At 42.5% G+C, this 23,114-nt stretch overlaps 1 protein-coding gene across 1 annotated transcript in view; it reads right to left on the reverse strand.

The window, feature by feature from the left end:
* Nucleotides 1–22,740, reverse strand: part of lpcat2 (lysophosphatidylcholine acyltransferase 2) — a 35,398-nt gene extending 12,658 nt beyond the window's left edge. The window contains exons 1-7 of the mRNA XM_033036314.1: nt 22,554–22,740; nt 18,450–18,592; nt 10,510–10,730; nt 8,603–8,715; nt 8,433–8,493; nt 5,632–5,690; nt 1,078–1,112 (exon numbers count right to left, since the gene is read on the reverse strand). Of these exons, the coding sequence (XP_032892205.1) occupies nt 1,078–1,112; nt 5,632–5,690; nt 8,433–8,493; nt 8,603–8,715; nt 10,510–10,730; nt 18,450–18,592; nt 22,554–22,685 (764 nt within the window). The 5' untranslated portion in view covers nt 22,686–22,740. The remainder of the gene's footprint in view (nt 1–1,077; nt 1,113–5,631; nt 5,691–8,432; nt 8,494–8,602; nt 8,716–10,509; nt 10,731–18,449; nt 18,593–22,553) is intronic.
* Between the last annotated feature and the right edge of the window lie 374 nt (nt 22,741–23,114).

Here is a 23,114-nt window from a genome sequence, read left to right on the forward strand (position 1 = left end):
CTGTGTTGCCTTTGGTATGGAAATGCTAAAGCTGTGTTGCCTTTGGTATGGAAATGCTAAAGCTGTGTTGCCTTTGGTTTTGAAATGCTAAAGCTGTGTTGCTTTTGGTTTGGAAATGCTAAAGCTGTGTTGCCTATGGTTTGGAAATGGTAAATGCGTGTTGCCTAGTTAAAGTTGCCTTGCCTAATTAAAGTTGCCTTGCCTAATTAAAGTTGCCTTGCCTTTCTATATAATTAAAAGTCTAATCTTGACCACTTCCTGTTTGTGCTTTATATTGATTTAAACTGAATACGGCTGTGATTTTTGGCCATCTTACTCAGAGTCCCCCTCTGCTCATCAGGTGCCGAGGATTTTCCCCATCGATGAAAAATAAAAGAGTTATTAGTGTTTTAAAAAGTTGAGATTTTCTCTCCTGTCAATCATGCCATGAAGGCCACGCCCCTTCTGGTGGGGCGGGGAGGGACTATAAAACCCAGAAGTGTGGGCGTGGCTCAGTCTCTGCAAGATGGAGGAGGGAGAGGTCACGACTCGCTGTCTTTAGTGGCCTTGCACCCTGCTTGAAATGGTATGAAACTGCACTTGAAATTGGTGGCCTTGCACCTTGCTTGAAGTGGTAAGAAACTGCACTTGAATTTGGTGGCCTTGCATCCTGCTTGAAATGGTAAGAAACTGCACTTGAATTTGGTGGCCTTGCACCCTGCTTGAAATGGAATTTCAAGGAATAGCCGCGAGTCAACTGCCAGCCCACCAGCTGTGAGTGAGTGAGCTGCCAGCACAACAGGCTTGAGTGATTGAGCCACCAGCCCAAGAATTCATTTGGCCCACAATGTCCATACTAGCCCTCTGGAAACCAGTCCCTTCAGCCCACAACACCCATACTAGCGCTCCAGAAAGCCCCCCATACTGGCCACCAATATTGGAATTGGTGGAGAGGTGGAATATTGTGTTGGGGCACCAGCCCTCCTGTGTGATGCTTGGACCCAGCGGCTCCCAATTAGTCTAGTCTCTAATAAAATTTACTGAACAAACCAACAACAGCTTCATTCCTACAGTAAATTAATAATGCAAAAAACATACGCAGAGTGTCCTTGCCATGTCCAAGTAACGGTGTCCTGTGAAAAAAAGTTTCAAGGTTTATTTAAAGTCTCTAATAACAAGTTTTACTACATATTTTTATATATTTGTACATTTCCGTATCATAATTTCTGTGGAAGCTTAATTTTCAAAACAGCAATGTTCAAATGTAACTGTATAAAAATGTAAAAACGGATTCTAAAAATATTTAATGTCATAAACAATGCCAAATACCGATAAAGTTGATCTTCCTTCATGAATGAGAGAACTATCATTAAACTGCACTGCCAAGCGATAGAGCAGAATTAGGCCATTCGGCCCATCAGGTCTACTCTGCCATTCAATCATGGCTGATCTACCTCTCCCTCCCAAACCCATTCTCCTGCCTTCTCCCCATAACTCCTGACACCTGTACTAATCTAGAATCTATCTCTCTGCCTTAAAAATATCCATTGACTTGGTCTCCGCAGCCTTCTGTGGCAGAGAATTCCACAGATTCACCACCCTCTGACAAAAAAAAATCCTTCCTAAAGGTGTAATTGACAATTCTGAACCTGTTCATTAAGATTAGTTTATGATGACATATACAACAGGGTGCAACAAATGTTCTTGCTTATATGAACCTTACAGAGTAAACAATAATGATAAACATGACAACAAATATGAGTGCAAAATTGTAGTGTCAAATCAGTGCAGTGCTAAAGAATAATAAAGGACACTAACGGAATGGAGACACAATTAAGATGCTGGAATCTTGAGCAAAATGTTCCAGAGGAACTCCACAGGCCAGGCAGCAGATATAATGTGGAGGAAGGAACTGGAGATGCTGGTTTAAACCGAAGAAAGACACAAAGCTAGAGTAACTCAGCGGGAAAGGCAGCATCTCTAGAGAGGAGGAATGGGTGACGTCTCGGTTCGAGACCCTTCTCCAGGCAGTATCTCTGGAGAGAAAGGATAAGCACAATTTTGGGTCAGGACTCGAAACATCTCCTATCCATTTCCCTCCATGGATATCTTTTTTAACAATAAATGAACATCCAAATGAGTTAAGAGTTATGGGCCTGTCCCACTTAGGCAATTTTTTCGGCGACTGTCGTAGTCATAGCAGGTCGCCGAGAAACTGGCGACTGGATCCCCTTACGACAATGTCTACAACAACCTACCACCCAGTCGACGTCCAGCTACGGCAAGCTACCGACAACCGGCGACCCATTAGGTCGTCCACCTACGACAACCTACGTCCACCCGCGACAAGCTACGACAAGGTAAGACAATTCAGTCACCTGTACCTGTCGCCGGTTGACGTAGGTAGTCGCCAATGGAATTCACCGAAGTCAGCCTACGTCATCCTGGCGACAACCTACGACAAGCTAACTATCGCTGAAAAGTTTTGAACATTTCAAAATCCAGTGGCAACCAGAAAACGCTACGATTCTTTGGGCGACCGAGGAGACTACTCACAACCATACAGCCGACACCCCGGCGACCGTGTGGCGACAGCTTAGTCGCCTAAAAAAATCGCCTAAGTGTGACAGGGGCATTAGAGTCATGGCAGCATTTCTGGCACTGTGCTGCGAAGGAGTTAGTTAGTAGTGGGGCAGAACATTATATATTAACTGAAATTCTTCCTTAAGGGAGAACCAGCCTTGTGAACAATCATTGCCCTGGTTTTTCCAGCCGCAGCAGAGTAGACCCAACACTGAATTAATAGCAATGCAGACTTTAAATCAGTTTAAAATGAGCTTGATTGTTCAAGGCGATTCACAAGCCCTGAATGGGCAGTAGATTTTTTTGAACATGTCAGCTGTTGACTCTTACTGATTGATTAGTTTCAATGTGAATCTTCATGCACAGAATCGTGCAGCACTGAATCAGACCCTTCAGTCCATCATTAAACAACCACCTACACTAATGCCATTTTATTCTCCCTCCATTCCCGTCAACTCCTCCCATATTCTATTGCATCAGTAGATCAGTAGACATTCACCTACCAACCCCTCATCCTTGGAATGTAAGAGGAACCTGAAGCAGCAAAAGGAAATCCAGATCGTTACAGCAAGAGCATGAAAACTCCATACAATTTTCTTTCTTGCTTTATGCTTTTTTATACTTGTGAATGACCAGGATAATAACAAACAATAAATCACTTTGACAGCTGGGTAAGCTTAGGGGGTGGGTGAGGACATGGTTTATCTATATTACTAAAACTCTGTTCTTGACCGCTTTTGGCGATCTGTGCTGCGATTTCCGAGAGAACGCCGCCACCTACGGCCGTCATTTTTGGCCACCTCGCTCAGAGCCCCCCTCCGCCGCGTGTGTGCCGAGGATTTTTCCCGTTGATGAAATATGACGGGAATATTAATGTTTTTACAAAATTCCCCATTCTCTCTGCTGCCCCTGCTGGCGGCAGGGGGGAGGGACTATAAAACCCTCTGCCGCTGGTGGTGATGAAGCCGAATTTTAGTTAAAAATATAAGAAGATATTAAATTGGCTTTTGGGCTAGCTTACAGCTTATATTTAGTCTTAAATTAGGCTTTCCTCAGGTTGCGGTGTGTGAGATAATAAATCCTATAACATTGTCTCCCAAATGACAAGCAGAGAGGAGAAGCTAGAGAGATCTCTTTGATGTAAGATGTCGTAAACCAAATGGCCTATGTTTATGAGGGACCAAGTGACAGAGAGGAAGCAGCGAAAGAGCTAGGGTGATCTCTTTGGAGATAAAATGACCTAAAACAAATGGCCAATGTTTTTAGTATATCTTGTACCATGTAAACAAAAGGCCTTTGATGTGATGCCTTTTCCTGTACCTCTGACCATGACTAATGTCTGTGGAATGTGCTAAGGTGACAAAGAAACACTATATAATGCGATGTAATTCTGTTGTTCAGAGAAGGTGGCTGAGCACAGTTAAGTGTCTACATTGGTCACTTGACTGCAGTTCTCCCTCCCTTCCATCGGCCGATAATAAGTAACGTTTTGAACTGGTCTACCAAACAGTTTGTGTGGTGTCTGTTTATTAAGAAGCGAACCTGGTTTAGTTGTTAAGAAAAGTAGCTTTTTCAGCGGCAGGGGGGAGGGACTATAAAACCAGGAAGTGGTGTGCCCCAATCAGTCTCTACAACATGGAGGTCTGAGCTCTGAATGACTGAACAAATGTCTACACAGCTGTGAGTAAGTACCCTTAATTTGGTTTGAAAATGAAAATATTGTTATGGTTAGTTTGAAGGAAAAAAGCACTGCCTGCAAATGGTTGTTTGAGGGGTTTGGGTTCTCTCTCTCCCCCCCCCCCCCTCCTCTCTCCTCTTCCCCCCCTCCTCTATCCCCCCCTTTCCTCTCTCCCCCCCCCTCTCCTCCTCTCCCCCCATCTCTCCTCTCCCCCCATCTCTCCTCTCCCCCCATCTCTCCTCTCTCCCCATCTCTCCTCTCTCCCCACCCCCCTCTCCTCCCCCCTCTCCTCTCCCCCTCTCATCTTCCCTCTCCTCTCCCCCCTCTACTCTACCCCCCTCATATCCCCCCCTCCCCCCATTCCCCTCTCCTCTCCCCCTCTCCTCTCCTCCTCTCTCTCTCTCCCCTCCCCCACCCCCCTCCCCTAAACCCCCTCCCCTCCACACCCCCTACCCTCTTCCCTCCACCCTCCTTCCCCCTCCCTGCTCCTCACCTCTCCCCCTCACCCCCCTCTCAACACCCCCTCTCTCTCCCCCTCACTCTCACCCTCTCTGTCTCTGCCCCTTCTCTCTCTGCCCTCACTCTCTAACCCCCCCCCCCCCCCCCCCCTCTAGATGTGACTGCAAGTTGGGGGCTATGCGTCAGTAGATAGGGTTGTTATGGGGTAAAAGGAGCAAATTAATAATATTAATATAATATCAAGGGGGTTAATTAGCGTGAGTGCGGGGGGGGGGAGGGGGGATAGTTAGTGTGTGTGACACTGCATGCTGCCTCCTCTCCCCCTCCCCCCCCCCCCACAACCGCACGTTGGGGGAACAGACCCAACGGGTCTGCACTTGGTCTAGTATTAGCATAAAATCCTATGGCAAGTGTTTGCCATTTACAATTGAAAAAGATCTGTGGGCGGCACATTGTTACAGTGGTAGAGTTGCTGCCTTACAGTGCCAGAGACCCTGGTTCGATGCTGACTATGGGTGCTGTCTGTACGGAGTTTGTACGTTCTCCCTGTGACCACGTGGGTTTTCTCTGGGTCCTCCAGTTTCCTCCCACACTCCAAAGATGTACCGTATAGCATTGTAGGATAATTGGCTTCCGTAAACTTGAAAATTGTCACTAGAATGTAGGATAGTGTTATTGTGTGGGGATCGTTGATCGCCATGGACCTGGTGGGCTGAAGTGCATGTTTCTGCACTGTATCTCTAAACTAAATCTTCACTGTGACAGGCTTTGCAAATCTCCTTGTAGGTATTTATACAATTAATCTTGTGTTGGGTGTATCTGCTAAAAGACCTTTGAACCTTTGCTTCCAAGGATGCTCAGGTAAGGCTCAAATTGTTTTTTTTTTCCTGAAGGAACATAAAATAGAACCATGCACGCAAAAAAAAACTCACCAGTCTATTTGGGTATCGAATGAGTACCGGCTGAACAGGAACTCCTGGAATAAAAGCACCTGCAATTATATTAGAAACAGTTAACATTTTGTAACAATCAAATGTTTATACCGTCATCTTGATTTACAGATTAGAGGAAGTATTGGATATGGTGCCTGGAGAGAGAGGAGGCTGAACAGTGTACTAAGAATTGAAGCCAAGGATGCAGGAGTAAAGGAAGAAATTAGAAGGAGAAAAAAGGCCATGAGATGAGATATCTCGGGCAGAAAAGACATTCTATGTAAAAATGGAACTAGGGCGAGAGTAGGTTCCCCTAAGGATCTGTGTGACAATATATATATGTAAAACCACAGGAAATGCAGAAGTGCAGAAATGCATTCATATTTCTTGTCTGTATTTACCAAGGGGAAGAACATGAATTCTGGGGAAGGATCAATGATATTCTGGAATATATCCAGAATTATATGAGGAAGTGATGTTAAATGTGTTGGAAGGAACTGCAGATGCAGGGTTTGCACTGAAGGGTGTCGACCCGAAACGTCACCCATTCCTTCTATCCAAAGATACTGCCTGTCCTGCTGAGTTACTCCAGCATTTTGTGTCTATCTTAGGTGATGCTAAATGTCTTGAATAGTGAATAGTGAACAGAATAATGAAAGGTACAGATAGGGTGAATGTGGAAAGGATGTTTCCTTTGTGGGAGAGTCTATGACTAGAGGTCATAGCCTCAGAATTAAAGGGCGCTCTTTTAGAAAGGAGATGAGGAGGAACTTCCTTATTCAGAGGGTAGTTAATCTGTGGAACTCATTGCCACAAAGGGCTGTGGAGGCTAAATTAGTGGATATTTTTAAAGCAGAAATAGACAAATTCTTGATTAGAACAGGTGTCAAGGGTTATGGGAAGAAGACAGGAAAATGGGATTAGGAGTCAGATCAGCCATGATTGAATGCTGGAGTAGACTTGATGGGCGGAATAGCCTAATTCTACTCCTATAACTTGTGAACTTGTGAAAAAGATTCTAAGTGACAGGACTTATTTATATTTGCAAAGGCAAGCACTGATTAGTGCACCTTTGTGTGTGGGAAATCATGTCTCATAAATTTGATTGACTTTTTTAAGGAAATAATCAAGATGATTGCCAGGGACAAGGTAGCACACATCATTCACATGGACCTTAGCAAAGCCTTTGACAAGTTCCAACATGGTAGACTGGTCCAGAAGATTTGAACAAATAGGAACCAGGATGTGTACAAATTGGCTTGATGATAGAAGAGTGGATAGGATGTAAAATTATGAGAGGTTTAAATAGGATGGATAGCTAGAGTAGATTTCCTTTAGTAGGGATGACTACAACTAGATAGCATAGGGAAAAGTTTTTCCATATACGTCAGTTGGTACAGGTAATTCTGCAATAATGCATGTTTTCATAATGCGAATGGGATATAATGTGATTATTAAATTAATGAACACTATTAGTATTATACAGCCCGATTGCTTATAATGCAATTTCTATTGGAAACTAGTAAGCCACTTAAAAGTTACCCTGGAAATTGACCAGCAGAAAAAAGCTGTCTTGGAAAGAAGCAGTTGAGGGAAAATAAACTGTTTGCATGTAATCTCCCCCTTCCTGTAGAAATCAGACACAATTTTCCCTTAACATCGGTTCACTATGGGTGGCCATTGAAATTAACAACCAATCACTTTTTATTAATATATGCAATTGAACAATATGGGTGGGAGATTGCAACCTTCACGTGGTCCACCTGTTTCGACTAATGCAATCAACCCGACGTGCACAAACAAAAGATCAAATAGAACAAGTTGACCGACAACTTTAGGCTGTGCACACCACACGCAAGAAGAAGATTAAACAAAATAACATACAACCTTTAGTAATTTTAGATTGCAGCAACAAATATAAATTTGTAGCTATGAAGCATACCTTTATTTTTGAAAATCCTGGAAGGAAAATTCAAAATTCAACTGAAGATACAAAATCTATATGATACCAAAGACAAATTTAAAATAATCATCATCCCGGTGGCTCATGGACATTCTCACCCTTTGTGTCAGTCAGCAACCTGCTGCAAACAGTTGCTACACCTTCAAGCCTTGCAAAAATTCTCAACATGCACGTCTTTGGGATGTGGGAGGAAAATGGAGCCCCCGGGGGAAACCCACGCGGTGACAGGGAGAATGTGCAAACTCTACGCAGACAGCACCTGTAGTCAGGATTGAACCTGGGTCTCCAGCACTGTGTGACAGCAGCTCTACCATATGTGCCACTGTGAAATTTAAGTTTGCAATATTAATATGCAATTTTTAATGTATTTTTGTATCTCCTTATACTGTATGATGTGTTATATGGAACTGTGCCTGAAATAAAGCTTTATATATATATATTATATAATTACATTGATCAATTGAATTCATCAGAAATCTGACTAAAACTAATTGAATATTTGAATTATATTTTCACATCATTTTACAGGAAAGTTACTTTTTATCAAGCTGTTGAACTGTGAAATGGGAGAAGAGTTCCCACAGACATTGTGGACAGAAGAGCTTGTCTTGTGCTGGACCTTTCTATAATCAATCTTCATTAAATAGATTGACTAACTTACTGAAGTGATGTTTAAAAAAAAATCCTCATAAGACAAGGACATGATCAATTCAGCAAAAGCTGTAATCTAATCTTCACAAATAAATTTCCATTTCAGGTTTCAAAGCTTCTTTGGAGAGTGTGTATTAGAAGAAAGAATAGGAGTATTAAAAAAAATCAATTAGGAGAGTTAATTCACCTGATTTGAAAGTGATGAGGCAGGCTCGATTTGTACAGGTCCCTTCTGGAAAAATCATAAGCTAGAAAGAGAAAGAGTGCAATTTCAACAAAACAGACTGGATAATGTATTACAGGTTAATAAGATTGCGGAGCCTAGACAATCACGCCTAGTTAGATTGTTCCAAATACCTGGGGCCATTTCCCTTTGGATGTTGCACGTTTTGTAATTTCTTCAATAGTATTCTTTCTAGAATCTGTCTCATTACGAGACACCAATATAGGTTGAACACAGTGGAGAAAAGCTAAAACACAAGATGCAGATGTAATTTAATAGCATTACCTGAAAAATGAACGGTAGTTGATAATAGATGCATATTCTTCACAAGGATTTCACACTAAGAACCTAATTTATTAATAAGGCTTGGACATCTATCCCTTGCCGCACTCAGAGACCACAGGTTTGCCTTGAATTGCGAACTTCTGTGCCATAGATAACTCATTCCACTGAATGCATGCTGCAATGTGCCTTTTATAAAGTGTTTCACAATTTTTTTCAAGTGTGCCTTCATAGTCTAGCTATAAAATACAGTTGTTTCAGAAATGCTTTCTGCTGCGTACTATAAATATCTTTCAAAAGTGTAAATTGAAAGAAATTACTCAGAGTAAAAGAATCAAAAATGTGAAAAGTAATACTTTCCATTTAAAGCATCTTGTCTAAGCATCAAGTAATTCTCATAGATATATCACCAGCCAGGTGCAGAATAAAACAGTTTGTGCATTGATCTGGTGCCTTGCCTTTGAAGAAACCCCTCGAAAGCGACACTTCTAATGCCTGCCCATACTAACTGATGGAAATTATAAATCCCTATCAAAAGATTTTTGCTACAGGCCAATAAAATTAGGAACCAAGATAAAGCTCTACAAATTTATTTTATTGAGATCAGCATAACTTCAGTAACATTTAAGTATTCATACTCCTAATCTATCCTGAATTCAAAATTAAATTATAATTTGTGTGGCACAGTGGTGCAGTGGTAGAGTTGCTGCCTTACAACGCCATAGTCCCGGGTTCAATCCTGACCAGGATTTGAATCTGTACAGAGTTTGAATGTTCTCCCTTTGACCGTGTGACTTTTCTCTGGGTGATCTGGATTCCTCCCACATTTCAAAGACGTGCAGGTTTGTCGATTAATTGGTTTCTGTACATTGTTGGAGTGCTGAACTAGTGTATGGGTGATCGTTGGTCAGCATGGACTCAGTTGGCCAAGGGGTCTGATTCCACGTTGTATCTCTAATATAAACTATCTATTAGCATGGTGATCTTTCATAGTTTAATGAAGTGTTTCTAGCTGAAATTCTGAAGGAAAAGGTTACAAGCTGTTGTGAAAGGAACTAGTTACAGCGCAAACATACAAGAGATTATGAGATGGTTAGAAAACCTTTAGTTAGTAGATGTCAATTAGATACCATATGCAGCCTCATGCACCCTTCTCAGTATGTTAGAGGGTATTTTGTCTAGGAGTGCAATTCCCAGTGGAATTGGAAACATACCATCCACTCTTTCATGTCTGCCAAATGCTACACGAGAATATTATTTGTCTTTCTGGAACATGGAGCAATAATCTTGCTAACAACTGTATTTTATGGAGTTTGGGGGATGGGTGGTGGTGAGGAAGATGGAAATGATAAAAACTTAGCTTTAACTGAGGTGCAATTCTTACAAGCAAACACATCATAGCCGCATTGCTATTTGATAAAAAACTATTTTTGGGACACAAATTACCCATGTTAAACTTTTAGCGTTAATAAATGAGCTGTCCAGATTAAGCATAAATCTGCCACAATATTGATTACTGGAATCTTCAGCTCCCTAATTTTATAAACCCTCTTCTGGTCTCTCAACAGTTTTAGTATAATTATGTTTGAAATGTTATATTTCTACATTTTCTCATTTGTTTTTATTTGTTTCATCACCATTTCAATATACTTATAATGTTGCACATTAATACCTCATTTAACCATTGATACCCCAAAAATTAACAATAGCTTAATGCAATGAAAACAGTGGAGCAGTAACAATGATAAATAAAACTTACATCCTATCAAAGGTACATCAGCATTCTCAGCTCGCGAGACAATTGATGGTATGTCGGCCACGATATTCACAATTGCATCAAAGAAGGTTGAGTGAGGAGCAACAACAAGAATTGGTGCCTCAGTTGCTTCAGCTCTCTTCCCCTTCACTTTAATTTGTATGAAACCCACACAAAAGTAAAAGGCACGTCCCACGACTTTCAACATAACTTGCGAAACACGGCTGTAAATAAAATTTATAGGCATGTGAAATTAGCAGCTTTAGCAGAAGTTTGGAACATAACTTTATTTCACAATAATGGATTGGGGCAGGGGATGACTTAGTTGAAGGTCAGGAATAAAATGCAGCTCCATGAAAAGTCGAGATACATTTGATTGCACTGTGCACATCTGCATCGACTTTTGAATAGGATCAATAGTGATTTTTGAATAGGATCAATAGTGATTTTGGAGGACGCTATACTACCAGGAGTGGAGCAGAGCAGCAGATGTTCACCCATCAAAAGGCTACCAATAAGATATTAATTCAAAAAGTCTCTTTAAACTAAAATTTTAAAAGAATGAAATAATTAAATTATCAATAAAATCAATTTGAAATAGAGTAATGCTATCTGATCTCAGAAGCAAACTCGGGCCTGATCGTGCTGTGGGTTTTACCTGATATGATGAGCACATTGATATGATAGATATCACAGAAATGTATCACTCCACAGACTATTGTGTCCCTGTTTTCCAACCTAATCCCACATCCTAGCTCTAAGACTAGGTTCATAGTCTTGGACCTAGTTTGATGAAGATTTCTGCTTCACCCTTTCTAGTATGCGTTACCTACATGCCAAAATCCTAAGAGATTGGGTGGCAGTGCCAAAAAATTCGCTCCCTTCCAAACAATGTGGTCACTGAAAGTAAATCGCCTGAATAATGATTCATCTCAATATTAATCTGAGAATAGGGTTGAGAGTGCAGAAAATGTGTAAGCTTCCATTCATTTATTCATAATTAAATCCCACATCAGATCACAAAGGTTTGGTCATATCTGGAATTTAAAATCTATGCCAATTATTGACAATGGAGAGTAGCCTTCCAGTCTACCCACTGATTGAGTTCTCTGTTTGCCCACCAAGCACCATCTTGATTACTACTTAACACATTGCAAGACTCAACTTCCAACGTTAACATAACCTAAAACATTCGACTGTTTCCTCAATAGTGAGAAATTGTATTGACTAGATTTTCTCTTTCCACTTATCTCTATATTTTTGTTGTCCATGCCCACATCCTTCGTTCCACACCATTCCACCTCAGGCTATAGGTTTCCGTGCATTTTTATTACAATAATCCTACAAAATAAGTACTATTCACTGCACAGTCTAGTTAATTTATCAGAAAATAGTGCAGGCTCACAAAAGAAGGAAATATATACAAGACAATGTACTTTATGTTGACAAATCCAGTATTCACGGTTCCAACCAACATATTTTAATTTTATTTGTTTATGGTAGAGAGAGAGGGAAATGAAAATACATTGGTCAAAGCAGTATATATGTAATCAACTGACATATGTACAACTAAGCAAAATCTTCCAACCCATCATGGTTAATCTGTTAATCATATTCACTGCTTTAGCTCTAACCATCTGGTGCTGATAAGTACTGACCTTCACAACTTCCAGCCATGGACTGGGAGGCTATATTTTCAAATCAATGCCCGGTTTAACACTTTGAAATGCAACATAACTTTTCAATTAAAAAAATGGTTAATCTTAAATGCACAAATGATTAACCGTCACTGGAACTTTGATAGACAATGGAAAATGCAGTCACATTACTAAAATTAATTGATGAACTGTTAACCAATGCACAACATTGTTCAACATTAAACTTTATACAATTTCAATAGTACAAGGTGAAATTAAAAAAATACTGATTTTAATTTAAGGAAACAAATTCCACTCAAAGCAATGAAGAAAATATTTTTTTATGGTGTTAAAGTGTGTATTTAACAGGTTAGAGATTCTGAGAAACTTCTCGATCGATCTGATTAATCTTGAGGGTTCTCATGCTGAGTAACATTTTGGTTACAAAAAAAAACTATTAGGAATTCCAGTAGTCAAACAGATCAGACTTTTAATTAATCTAAGTTTTTTTTTTTACTTTCAAAACCAGAGATATTACATCTTGAGGTTGGATCAGTGGTAGTTTTCTTCTCCGAATTATAAGGATGTGGATTAAGTCCAACACCGGAAACGTAATTTAGTTTTAGACCACAGAACCAAGGAGGAACTGTAACAGTGGGATTTAAAAAAATAGTTCTGTTAACTCAAGAACATAAAACTATAACAGATAATTTCAATTGCTGTTTCTAGGATCATTCTGTTCAGCATCCCTACTGACAAGGAGACCACATTTCAAAGGTTTGGCAGCAAAGCATATAAAAGCCTCCTCAGCATTCACATAGTTTTAAATAAATGTAAGTTCTTTATTTTATTATTAAACTTGTTATGAAAATGTTATTAGATACTTTGTGTTATATTACAGTGTGATGTCAATTATTTTAAATTGCTGCTATCTTTGCTTTCATAACATTTTATAACCAAACATTCTACTGACTTCTGTCTAAATATTGCAAGACAACTTAATTTGGATCATGTACAAAACATTTACAAATGATTCATCCAGAAGTAAAAAACATGCCAGGACTCGAGGGTAGGGGAAGGTTGAGCAGGCTGGGACTCTATTCCCAGGAGCACTGAAGGATGAGGAGTGATCTTATAGAAGTGTATAAAATCACGAGGGGAATAGATAGGGTGGAATAGATTGCCTAGAATCATTTGCCGAGTTTGGGGGATTGAGAAAACGAGGGCATAGGTTTAAGGTGGAGGGGGAAAGATTTTATAGGAATCTGAATCTCACTTCTTCAGCAAAGGGTAGTGTATGTATCGAACGAGCTGCTGGAGGAGGTATTTGAATCAGGGATTATCGCAACGTATAGGAAACAATTAGACATGGATTGGACAGGTTTGGAGGGATATGTGCCAAATGCAGGCAAGTGGTCCTAATGTAGATGAGACATGTTGGTTGGCATGGGCAGGTTGGGCAGAATGGCCTGTTTCCACACTGTATGACTCCATGACTGTGACTAATTCATGTCCCATTTACTAATTTGAGTTCCGTTCAAGTTTCTATACACCAGGTAAACTGGAGAACATCTTTGGACTGTGAGTGGCTAACAGTCCCACCATTGTTTAGGCCTAAATACTTTGCCACAGGTAAAGCAAATGAATCTCAGTGAAATTAGCTGTTAACCGTGATCAAAAGATGTTCTGTTGCAAATCCACTCAAAATCTTCTTAAGAGTTGCGGCTCTATGCACAAGAATATTACTTATTTGATACTTACAATTTTAAAGTCTAGTTTGTGAACTATTTTCACATTTAGGTGACCAAAATATTTGCACAGGATTAACCAAGACCTAAAATAATAAAATATGCTTATGTTTCCAAAAAAGGCATCCATGAATGTGTGGAAGGGATTGGTGAGTTTGAAAAGTCTGAAGAGTTTCAACCCAAAATGTTCTCCAGAAATGTTGTCACTCCAGCACTTTGTGTCTCTTTGGTGGGTATGAAAATCATGTTCTTTGGGATAGACTGATTTTAGGATGTCGGAGAGAAATCTGATTTAAACGAATACATTTTCAGAGGATGATTGTGTTGAATTATTGGCTGTAATTTGAGGTGATTACAAAAGCTCAGATGACATCTGGAACCTAAGGCCAGGATTACTGTATTTCTGGTTTCAATTTTATTAGTGAAAATGACAATTGGAAAAAAACATACTTCTTTTGCATTTAAAATCTTTACTGTTTCTTTTTCCTTTCCCATGCAATTAAAATCTTATATGCGAGATACAAACAAAACTGGACAGATTACAACAGACCTCAATTTCCTTCGGACTGAAATTACCGGAAGCAGACAACTGAATGGGAACAGCTAGTTCTCTAAAGATAAAATGTGAGCAAGTACAAAATGACTGGCAGCTGCACGTCGATGTGGGCAAACAGCTGAAAATTCCACAGCACATCATAGCAACATCACTCCGGCAAGACATGATCGTCACCTCCGAAGTGACAAAACAGCTGATCATTCTGGAGCTGCCAGTGCCCTGGGAAGAGCGTAATGAAGAGGCTAACGAAAGGAAATGCGCAAAGTACCAGGAACTGGTGGAGATGTGCCAGGACAGCGGCTGGGAGACATACTATGAGCACATAGTGGTGGACTGTAGAGGCTTTGCAGGACGCTCACTATGCAAAGTCCTCAACCAGTTGGGCATTACGGGGCTGGCAAAGAAGAGGGACATTCAATCTGCAAGTGAAGCCACAGAGAAAGCCACTAGGTGGCTTTGGATTAAGAGGGCTGATCCGTGGGCGGTTGCTGCTGGGACGCAAGTCAGGCCCTGAACAACCCCGCTGGGTCGTCTGGGCGAGGGTGTCTGATGTTGTGAGACCCGAAACACCCGATGACCCCAGATCACATCACTGAAGATGCGTCCCTGTCCCTGCGCATCTACAAGATGTATCTTTCACACAGTGAAAATGACAATTGGAAAAAAACATACTTTTTTACATTTCAAATCTTTACTGTTATCTGCTGGATGCAAACAAAACTGGACAGATTACAACAGACCTCAGTTTCCTGCTGAATGAAATTACCGGAAGCAGACAACTGAATGGGAACAGCTAGTTCTCTAAAGATAAAATGTGAGCAAGTACAAAATGTGGTGAAGACTCTGATACAAGGGATAGAGGCATTTTACAGCATGCGTGCACCAATGCTGCAGATATTTTTATTTCATTATGGCTACCACTTCTATAATTCACGGCAAATGTTTAAAGAAACAAGGCACACAGAGTGTCACCTCTACAGAGGAGAAATGGGAGGGGATGAATACAAAGACATATGATTGTCAATTTAAACACAAAAAAAACTATTGTTGTTGCTCAGTGTGATAATAAATTGGAATTCATATCTAATAAATTAGAAATTCACATCTAGAGTTCAAATATATAGCAATATCTAGGTGTACGTAAATATTGTGTGCCAAGCTAATGAAACTGCAGTACCAGTCTACATGATGAAAATTAGGATGGAAAAGACATTCAAGCAATCGCACACTGATAGATTAGATCAAAGCTCTGTAGCTGTGCCTCATCTATCCTGGAATTGTAAAAGACAATTAAACAATTTTGCACACAACTGTCCAGCGAATGAAGCAGTCAACATCTGCATGCAAAGGACAAGCCAATACATAGACATGGTCAGACAAATGGCATCTACGTTCCTTCCTACACAAATGGAAATAAACTTTCACATCACACTAGTCCCAAACAACAACCAGCTCCAACAAGTTAGCTACCTACGCTTGACATTCAATGGCTTTGCCAACAGCCAAATCACCTATCGTCAACATCCCGGAGGGGATGGGATTAGGGAGTAGAGTGGTCACAGTTGACCAGAAACTCAACTGATTCAGCCACATAATTACACTGGCAGCAAAAAAAGGTCAAAGGCTGGGTATATTCTGGAAAATGACTTATCTCCTGACACTGTAGAGTCTTTCCACCATCTACATAGGCAAGTCAAGTCACATTTATTGTCATAAAAATACTGTAGGTGCAGGTACAATTAGAAATATTGCTTGCAACAGCATCACATACGCAGACACAGACTCACAAAAACAATTTAAATATAAATTACACGTAACATTTCTAAAAATTTGCAAAACCAGGAGATTGATAGTTACATACATGAGTAAAAATATTTAACAGCATTTACTACTAACAAGCCTTAACCATTCTGGTTGTGAATCTGATTTGACTGTATTAGTGAATGAGCACTGCAGCCCTTTCAGAGCAGAGAACTCCAAAGATTCACCACATTTTCAATCAAGCAATTTCTCCTACTCTCAGTCCCAAATGGTCTACCCTTTACTTTGAGATCATGACCTCTAGTTTTTGACCTCATAGCCTGGAAAAACATCTTCCCCAAATCTAGTGTCCAGTTTTAATTGAGCTCACCTCTTTTCTACATTCTAATGAGGTCTTGTTTATTAATTCTCCCCTCAGCCAGACTGAAGATCCCTGAAAATAGTCTACTTTTGTGAATCTTCACTACACTCGAATGAAATCAAGCACGGAGTTGATTTTAGTTAAGGAAACCAGTACTCCAGATATGGTTTCACCAAGGCCCTTTGGAATCCGCATCACAGCTCACATTCCTGCTCCTTTCAAGTCATTAGCAAACTTAGAAATGTTACATTTGGTCCCCTCGGTCAAATCATTGATATAGATTGTGATTAGTTGGGATCCAAACAATGATTGTTGTGCTACTCCAGAAGATATACTAAAATTTGAGTGAGTCGAAGGGAGCTTGATAGTAAAATGGATGGCTATTTATTAAGAATAATTTTTACTTTGTTACATTTAAATTTGTGAACATTTTTCACGATAGCAGAAAGTAAAGCAAAATGTTATTTTCAATGGCCTGACCTGGTTGAAACTTCACTAAACTAACAATCTTATCAGATAGGACGAAACAAAAGAATTATACCATTGCCCTTGATTGTTACAGTGAACAGGAATTCAAGCTGCAACATTTTGCCAGCTAATGCATAAACATATCTGTTACAAGGTATGGTGACATATACACAAAAACATTTACTTGGATCATTCTTAAAACATTTTTCACATATTTTCCGGACACTTAATAGTTACCTCATGGGAATAGATCACATGATGCGGCATTCTAACTGGCAAAACAGAAAGACCTGCATTCACTCTTGGCTCAATCCCACAACGGGGAAAAAACTGTACTTACTACACAGTCCCAGGTTACAGAAGAAAAGGGACATTGTTTTTCCAAAAACTGAGCGAGATTCCCAAGTTTCAATCATTTCAATTCTACACTGGAATTGTGGTTTTACATTTCCACGAGAATGAAGTTCCACTAAGTCACATCAACCCTAAGGACAGTCCATTCAAGTTAAATTCTATGGATTGGTGTAGAATGAGTGTAACAAGGCAGTTCAAATTCAGCTGCAGACTTGGTGGGCAAATGAGTGCCTCTTTCCGTGCTGTATAATACTGTGACATTAAATTAAGCAAATCTGAAGAAGGCTTTCGACGTGAAACGTCACCCATTCCTTCTTTCCAGAGATGCTGCCTGTCCCATTGAGCTACTCCAGCTTTTTGTATCTATCTTCGGTTTACACCAGCAACTACATTTCCTTCTTACACAAATCATAATTATACAATGAATAGTTAAAAATTTACAAAGATGGCATTGAGTTTTGGCTGATTAACTTGAAAAGTAAGACTGCAACCAGGATTTCAAGTCCCAAATGGCCGTCAAGCAGACTATAGACAATCCAAGCAGGTGCTTCCAAGAGGAGCTGACCCAGACAGAAGTGCTGTCAGATTTAAAGGCACGTCCTGGCCCATGTTGATTACATGGAAGACTAGAATCATTCTATGAGGGAAAAAAAGAGCATATGCCGACACCGCACTTTGAATAATTAAAGCTTAATATAAGAGAAAGTTTCAAAACATTACGAATGTTGTGCTGCTTTAGATTCTCAAATGACAATCTTATTCAAATTAGCCAACTATAAACGAGGTCAAAAGCAGCACATTACAACCAACACCAATATCAGATCCCTTTGAAAGACGAAGGTAACATTGAGTTCACCATCCACCTCTATTCTCATGGGTACTGAATGCATGATCATGGATTGCAAAGGTTTAGAGGGGTGTGGGCAACACACGGGCAGGGTGCGACTAACATATATGGTGAATTGTGGTTGGTGTATGCAGGTTGGGCCAAAGGGTCAGTTTCCGTGCTATATGACTATGTACATATGTCTAGAAAAACGGAAATAACAAATAATTACCGTTTCCAGCTTGGAAATGGCTCCCGATTTCCATAGGTGTAATGGCAGAGTCGACCAAAAAGTGAGCATGGCCAAGCAAATATAGCAAGGACAATAATACAGACAACACGCAAGGGTAGAAGGGTAATGCTGGCCAGAACTATCTGTGAAAACAAAACACAACAAAATATAAATGTGACAACCAGCTCACAGCAATTACCACAGTAATATTGTTTCAAGAAATAATAACCCTCATAATCCTGGCCACTCTCACACTTCCCGCCACCCCCATCCTGCAGTGGGGACACACCACTCCCCCCACTCTTCAATGAGGACCCTCCCATTACTTGCCCGTCCTGCTAACCGTCACATCACTCCCTGCACTTGTATCGCAGAGCAGCAACATTTTGTTTGTTCAGAACCAGGCAGATCCTGCAACAACTACAATATAACCACAATATTGGCAACTCCCCCTGATGTTAAATCAATACTCTGCTGTAATAACATCGCCAGGGCCCTTTACATATCCCCAGACTCCTAACTACCCTCAATCAAGTGCATTTTATTCCTGCCTACAGCATGCTCTACCCTCGACTTGAATTTGCACTTTGTAATATGAAAACGGAAACAGAATTTTAATTACAGAGGCACACGAGACTGTTGGAATCTTGAGCAAAACAAACAAAAACTGCTGGAGGAACTTGTTGGGTCAGCGGGAAGGAAATGGACATGAACCTCGACTGAGTCTGAAGAACAGTCCCAATCTGAAATGTTATCTAATCATTTCAAGTCAAATATGTTTAATTGTCATTTGTACCAGCAAAGGAACAATACAATTCTTATTTGCTGCAACTTTACAGGTCAATTAACAAATATATACAATAATCAAAAATAATAAGTAATATTAACCAGCCCAAAAGTGTGCAGAATCAAACATATACATCAATGATTTGGATGAAGGGATTCAAAATAACATGAGCAAATTTGCAGATGACACAAAGCTGGGTGGCAGTGTGAACTGTGAGGAGGATGCTATGAGAATGCAGGGTGACTTGGACAGGTTGGGGGAGTGGGCAGATGCATGGCAGATGACGTTTAATGCGGATAAATGTGAGGTTATCCACTTTGGTAGCAAAAACAGGAAGACAGATTACTATCTAAATGGTGTCAAGTTGGGAAAAGGGGAAGTACAACGGGATCTGGGGGTCCTTGTACATCAGTCTATGAAAGTAAGCATGCAGGTACAGCAGGCAGTGAAGAAAGCGAATGGCATGTTGGCCTTTATAACAAGAGGAATCGAATATAGGAGCAAAGAGGTCCTTCTGCAGTTGTACAGAGCCCTAGTGAGACCACACCTGGAGTATTGTGTGCAGTTTTGGTCCCCTAATTTGAGGAAGGACATTCTTGCTATTGAGGGAGTGCAGAGTAGGTTTACAAGGTTAATTCCCGGGATGGCGGATCTGTCATATGCTGAGAGAATGGAGCAGCTGGGCTTGTACACTCTGGAGTTTAGAAGGATGAGGGGGATCGCATTGAAACATATAAGATTGTTAAGGGTTTGGACACACTAGAGGCAGGAAACATGTTCCCGATGTTGGGGGAGTCCAGAACCAGGGGCCACAGTTTAAGAATAAGGAGTAAGCCATTTAGAACGGAGACGAGGAAACACTTTTTCTCACAGAGAGATCAAGTTCAAGTGTTCAAGTGAGTTTATTGTCATGTGTCCCTGATAGGACAATGAAATTATTGCTTTGCAGAACATAGTAGGCATTTACTACAAGTGGTGAGCCACCACCACACAGAGTGGTGAGTCTGTGGAATTCTCTGCCTCAAAGGGCAGTGGAGGCAGGTTCTCTGGATGCTTTCAAGAGAGAGCTAGATAGGGCTCTTAAAAATAGCGGAGTCAGGGAATATGGGGAGAAGGCAGGAACGGGGTACTGATTGGGGATGATCAGCCATGATCACATTGAATGGCTCAAAGGGCCGAATGGCCTACTCCTGCACCTATTGTCTATTGTCTATTGCATCCAAAACAAAGTCCACATCATAGTTGCAGAGGTAGGGTTGTGGTTAGTGTTTTGCAGCTTTCAAGAGCCTGTTGGTTGTTAGGAAAGAGTCATGGATCTCAGGCTCCTGTACCTTCTTCCTGATGGTAGTGGCGATGTAATAGCACGGCCATTGTGGGTCTTTGATATCAGCTGCCATTTTGAGACAGCGCCTCTTTTAGATCCTTTCGATGGTATGGAGATCAATAGCAGTGATGGACCAGGCGTTATCTATCTCTTTCTGCAGCCTCTTTCATTACTAAGCGTTCGAGTTACTGTAGCAGGCCATGATGCAACCAGTCAGTATGTTCTCTAACGTACATCCCTAGAAATTCGACACATGCCGAATCTCATTCCCCACTTGGTGAGTTACACTCACTGGAAAACCCCGCAGCTCTCATGAAGCTCGCACGTCAACCCACCCAGTCCCTCTAAAGCAGACCCACCTCCATTTCCCTGAACCCCCCCCCACTCCCCATCAACCATCCCTCTGAGCCCAGACCCCACACCCTCAGTCCCTATGAAGCCCACATGTCCCACATCCCTGAACCCCACACCCTACCAATCTCCATGAGGACCACATGCTCCCGCGACACAGAAGATGCCCCATCCTGCCAAAGATGCCCCCACCACCCACGAACTTGCTCCGTCACCTTTGAAGATGATACCACCACCCCTGAACTTGCCACAACCACCCTTGAACATAGCTCCACAACCCTGAAAGTAACGCCAACACCCCTGAACATGACCCCGACATCCCTGAACATGATCCCACTACCCCTAAACTTGCCACAACCACCCTTGAAGATGACCCACCATGAAAGTAACCACAACACCCCTGAAGATGGCCTCATCATCCTGAATTTGCCAACATCACCCTTGGAGATGCCACCACCCCGAAATTAACCCTAACACCCCTGAACATGATCCCAACACCCCTGAACTTGTCACCACCACCCATGAACACGACCCCACTACCCTGAAAGAGTCTCTGCCACCCTTGAACATGACCCCACCACGTCTGAACATGACCCCATCACCCCTGAACAAGACCACATCACCCCTGAACAAGACCACATCACCCCTGGGAGTGACCCCACACACCTGAGCACGACCCACCACCCCGAACACGACCCCACTATCCCTGAGAGTGACTCTACCACCCCTGAGCACGACCCACCACCCCGAACATGACCCCACTACCCCTGAATACGACCCTACCACTCCTGAACTTGCCACAACCACCCTTGAAGATGACCCCAACACCCTGAAAGTAACCCCAACAACGTTGAAGATGACCCCACCACCTTGAAATTTACCCCCACCTTGAAAGTAACCCCAGCAACCCCTGAACATGACCCCGCCACCCCTGAACATGACCCCGCCACCCCTGAACATGACCCCGCCACCCCTGAACATGACCCCACCACCCCTGAACATGCCCCCACACCCCTGAACTTGCCACAACCACCCTTGAAGATGACCCCAACACCCTGAAAGTAACCCCAACAACCTTGAAGGTGACCCCACCACCTTGAAATTTACCCCCACCCTGAAAGTAACCCCGCCACCCCTGAACATGACCCCGTTGCCCCTGAACATGACCCCGTTGCCCCTGAACATGACCCCATGACCCCTGAACATGACCCCACGTACCCTGAACATGACCCTGCCACCCCTCAACATGACCCAGTCACTCCTCAACAGGACCCTGCCACCCCTCAACATGACCCCGTTGCCCCTGAACATGACCCCATGACCATGACCCCACGTCCCCTGGACATGACTCCACACCCCTCAACATGACCCCACACCCCTCAACATGACCCCACATCCCCTGAACATGACCCAGCCACCCCAGAGGATGACCCCGCAGCCTTGAGAGTGACCTTAAGTCCATTTGTAAAGAGCCCCATCCCTATGAAGGGGTCCCAGCCTCACCCCCCGCCGGTCGCCAACGGCTGCCCCGCTCCCTCAGCCGTCGTCCACCGCCTACTCCCCCCTCTCTCCACCATCCTCCATCCCTCCCCCTCCCTCCCTCCCTCACACACACACACAACTCCATCCCTCCACAACTCACCCGCAACTTGTCGGTGAAGCCGAGGCGGACGTGGTAGATGAAGGGGTTGAGGACGGTGGGCTGGTAGAGCGAGCTCTGCCTGGGGAAAACGCGTCTCCACCGGCCGTCCCTCAGCGGCCACAAGGACGACATCCCCGCGCTGCTCGCGCCGCTGCCCCCAGTCCCGCTCCTCCGGCTGCCGCGGGCACGCGCCTCACTCGACGGCGGCGGCGGCCAGAGCGCGCGCAGCGGGCGGTGGTGGTGATGATGATGATGATGGGCGAGCGTCCGCCGGAGGAGGTAGAGTCACTCTCTGGTGTGTGAGTGTGAGGGAGGGACTGAGTGTGAGGGAGTGACTGAGTGTGAGGGAGTGACTGAGTGTGAGGGAGTGAGGGACTGAGTGTGAGGGAGTGAGGGACTGAGTGTGAGGGAGTGAGTGTGGGGGACTGAGTGTGAGGGAGGGACTGAGTGTGAGGGAGTGACTGAGTGTGAGGGAGTGACTGAGTGTGAGGGAGTGACTGAGTGTGAGGGACTGAGTGTGAGGGAGTGACTGAGTGTGAGGGAGTGACTGAGTGTGAGGGA

Source organism: Amblyraja radiata, chromosome 17 (genome assembly GCF_010909765.2).
Source record: "Amblyraja radiata isolate CabotCenter1 chromosome 17, sAmbRad1.1.pri, whole genome shotgun sequence".
In the NCBI taxonomy this organism is placed as follows: domain Eukaryota; kingdom Metazoa; phylum Chordata; class Chondrichthyes; order Rajiformes; family Rajidae; genus Amblyraja; species Amblyraja radiata.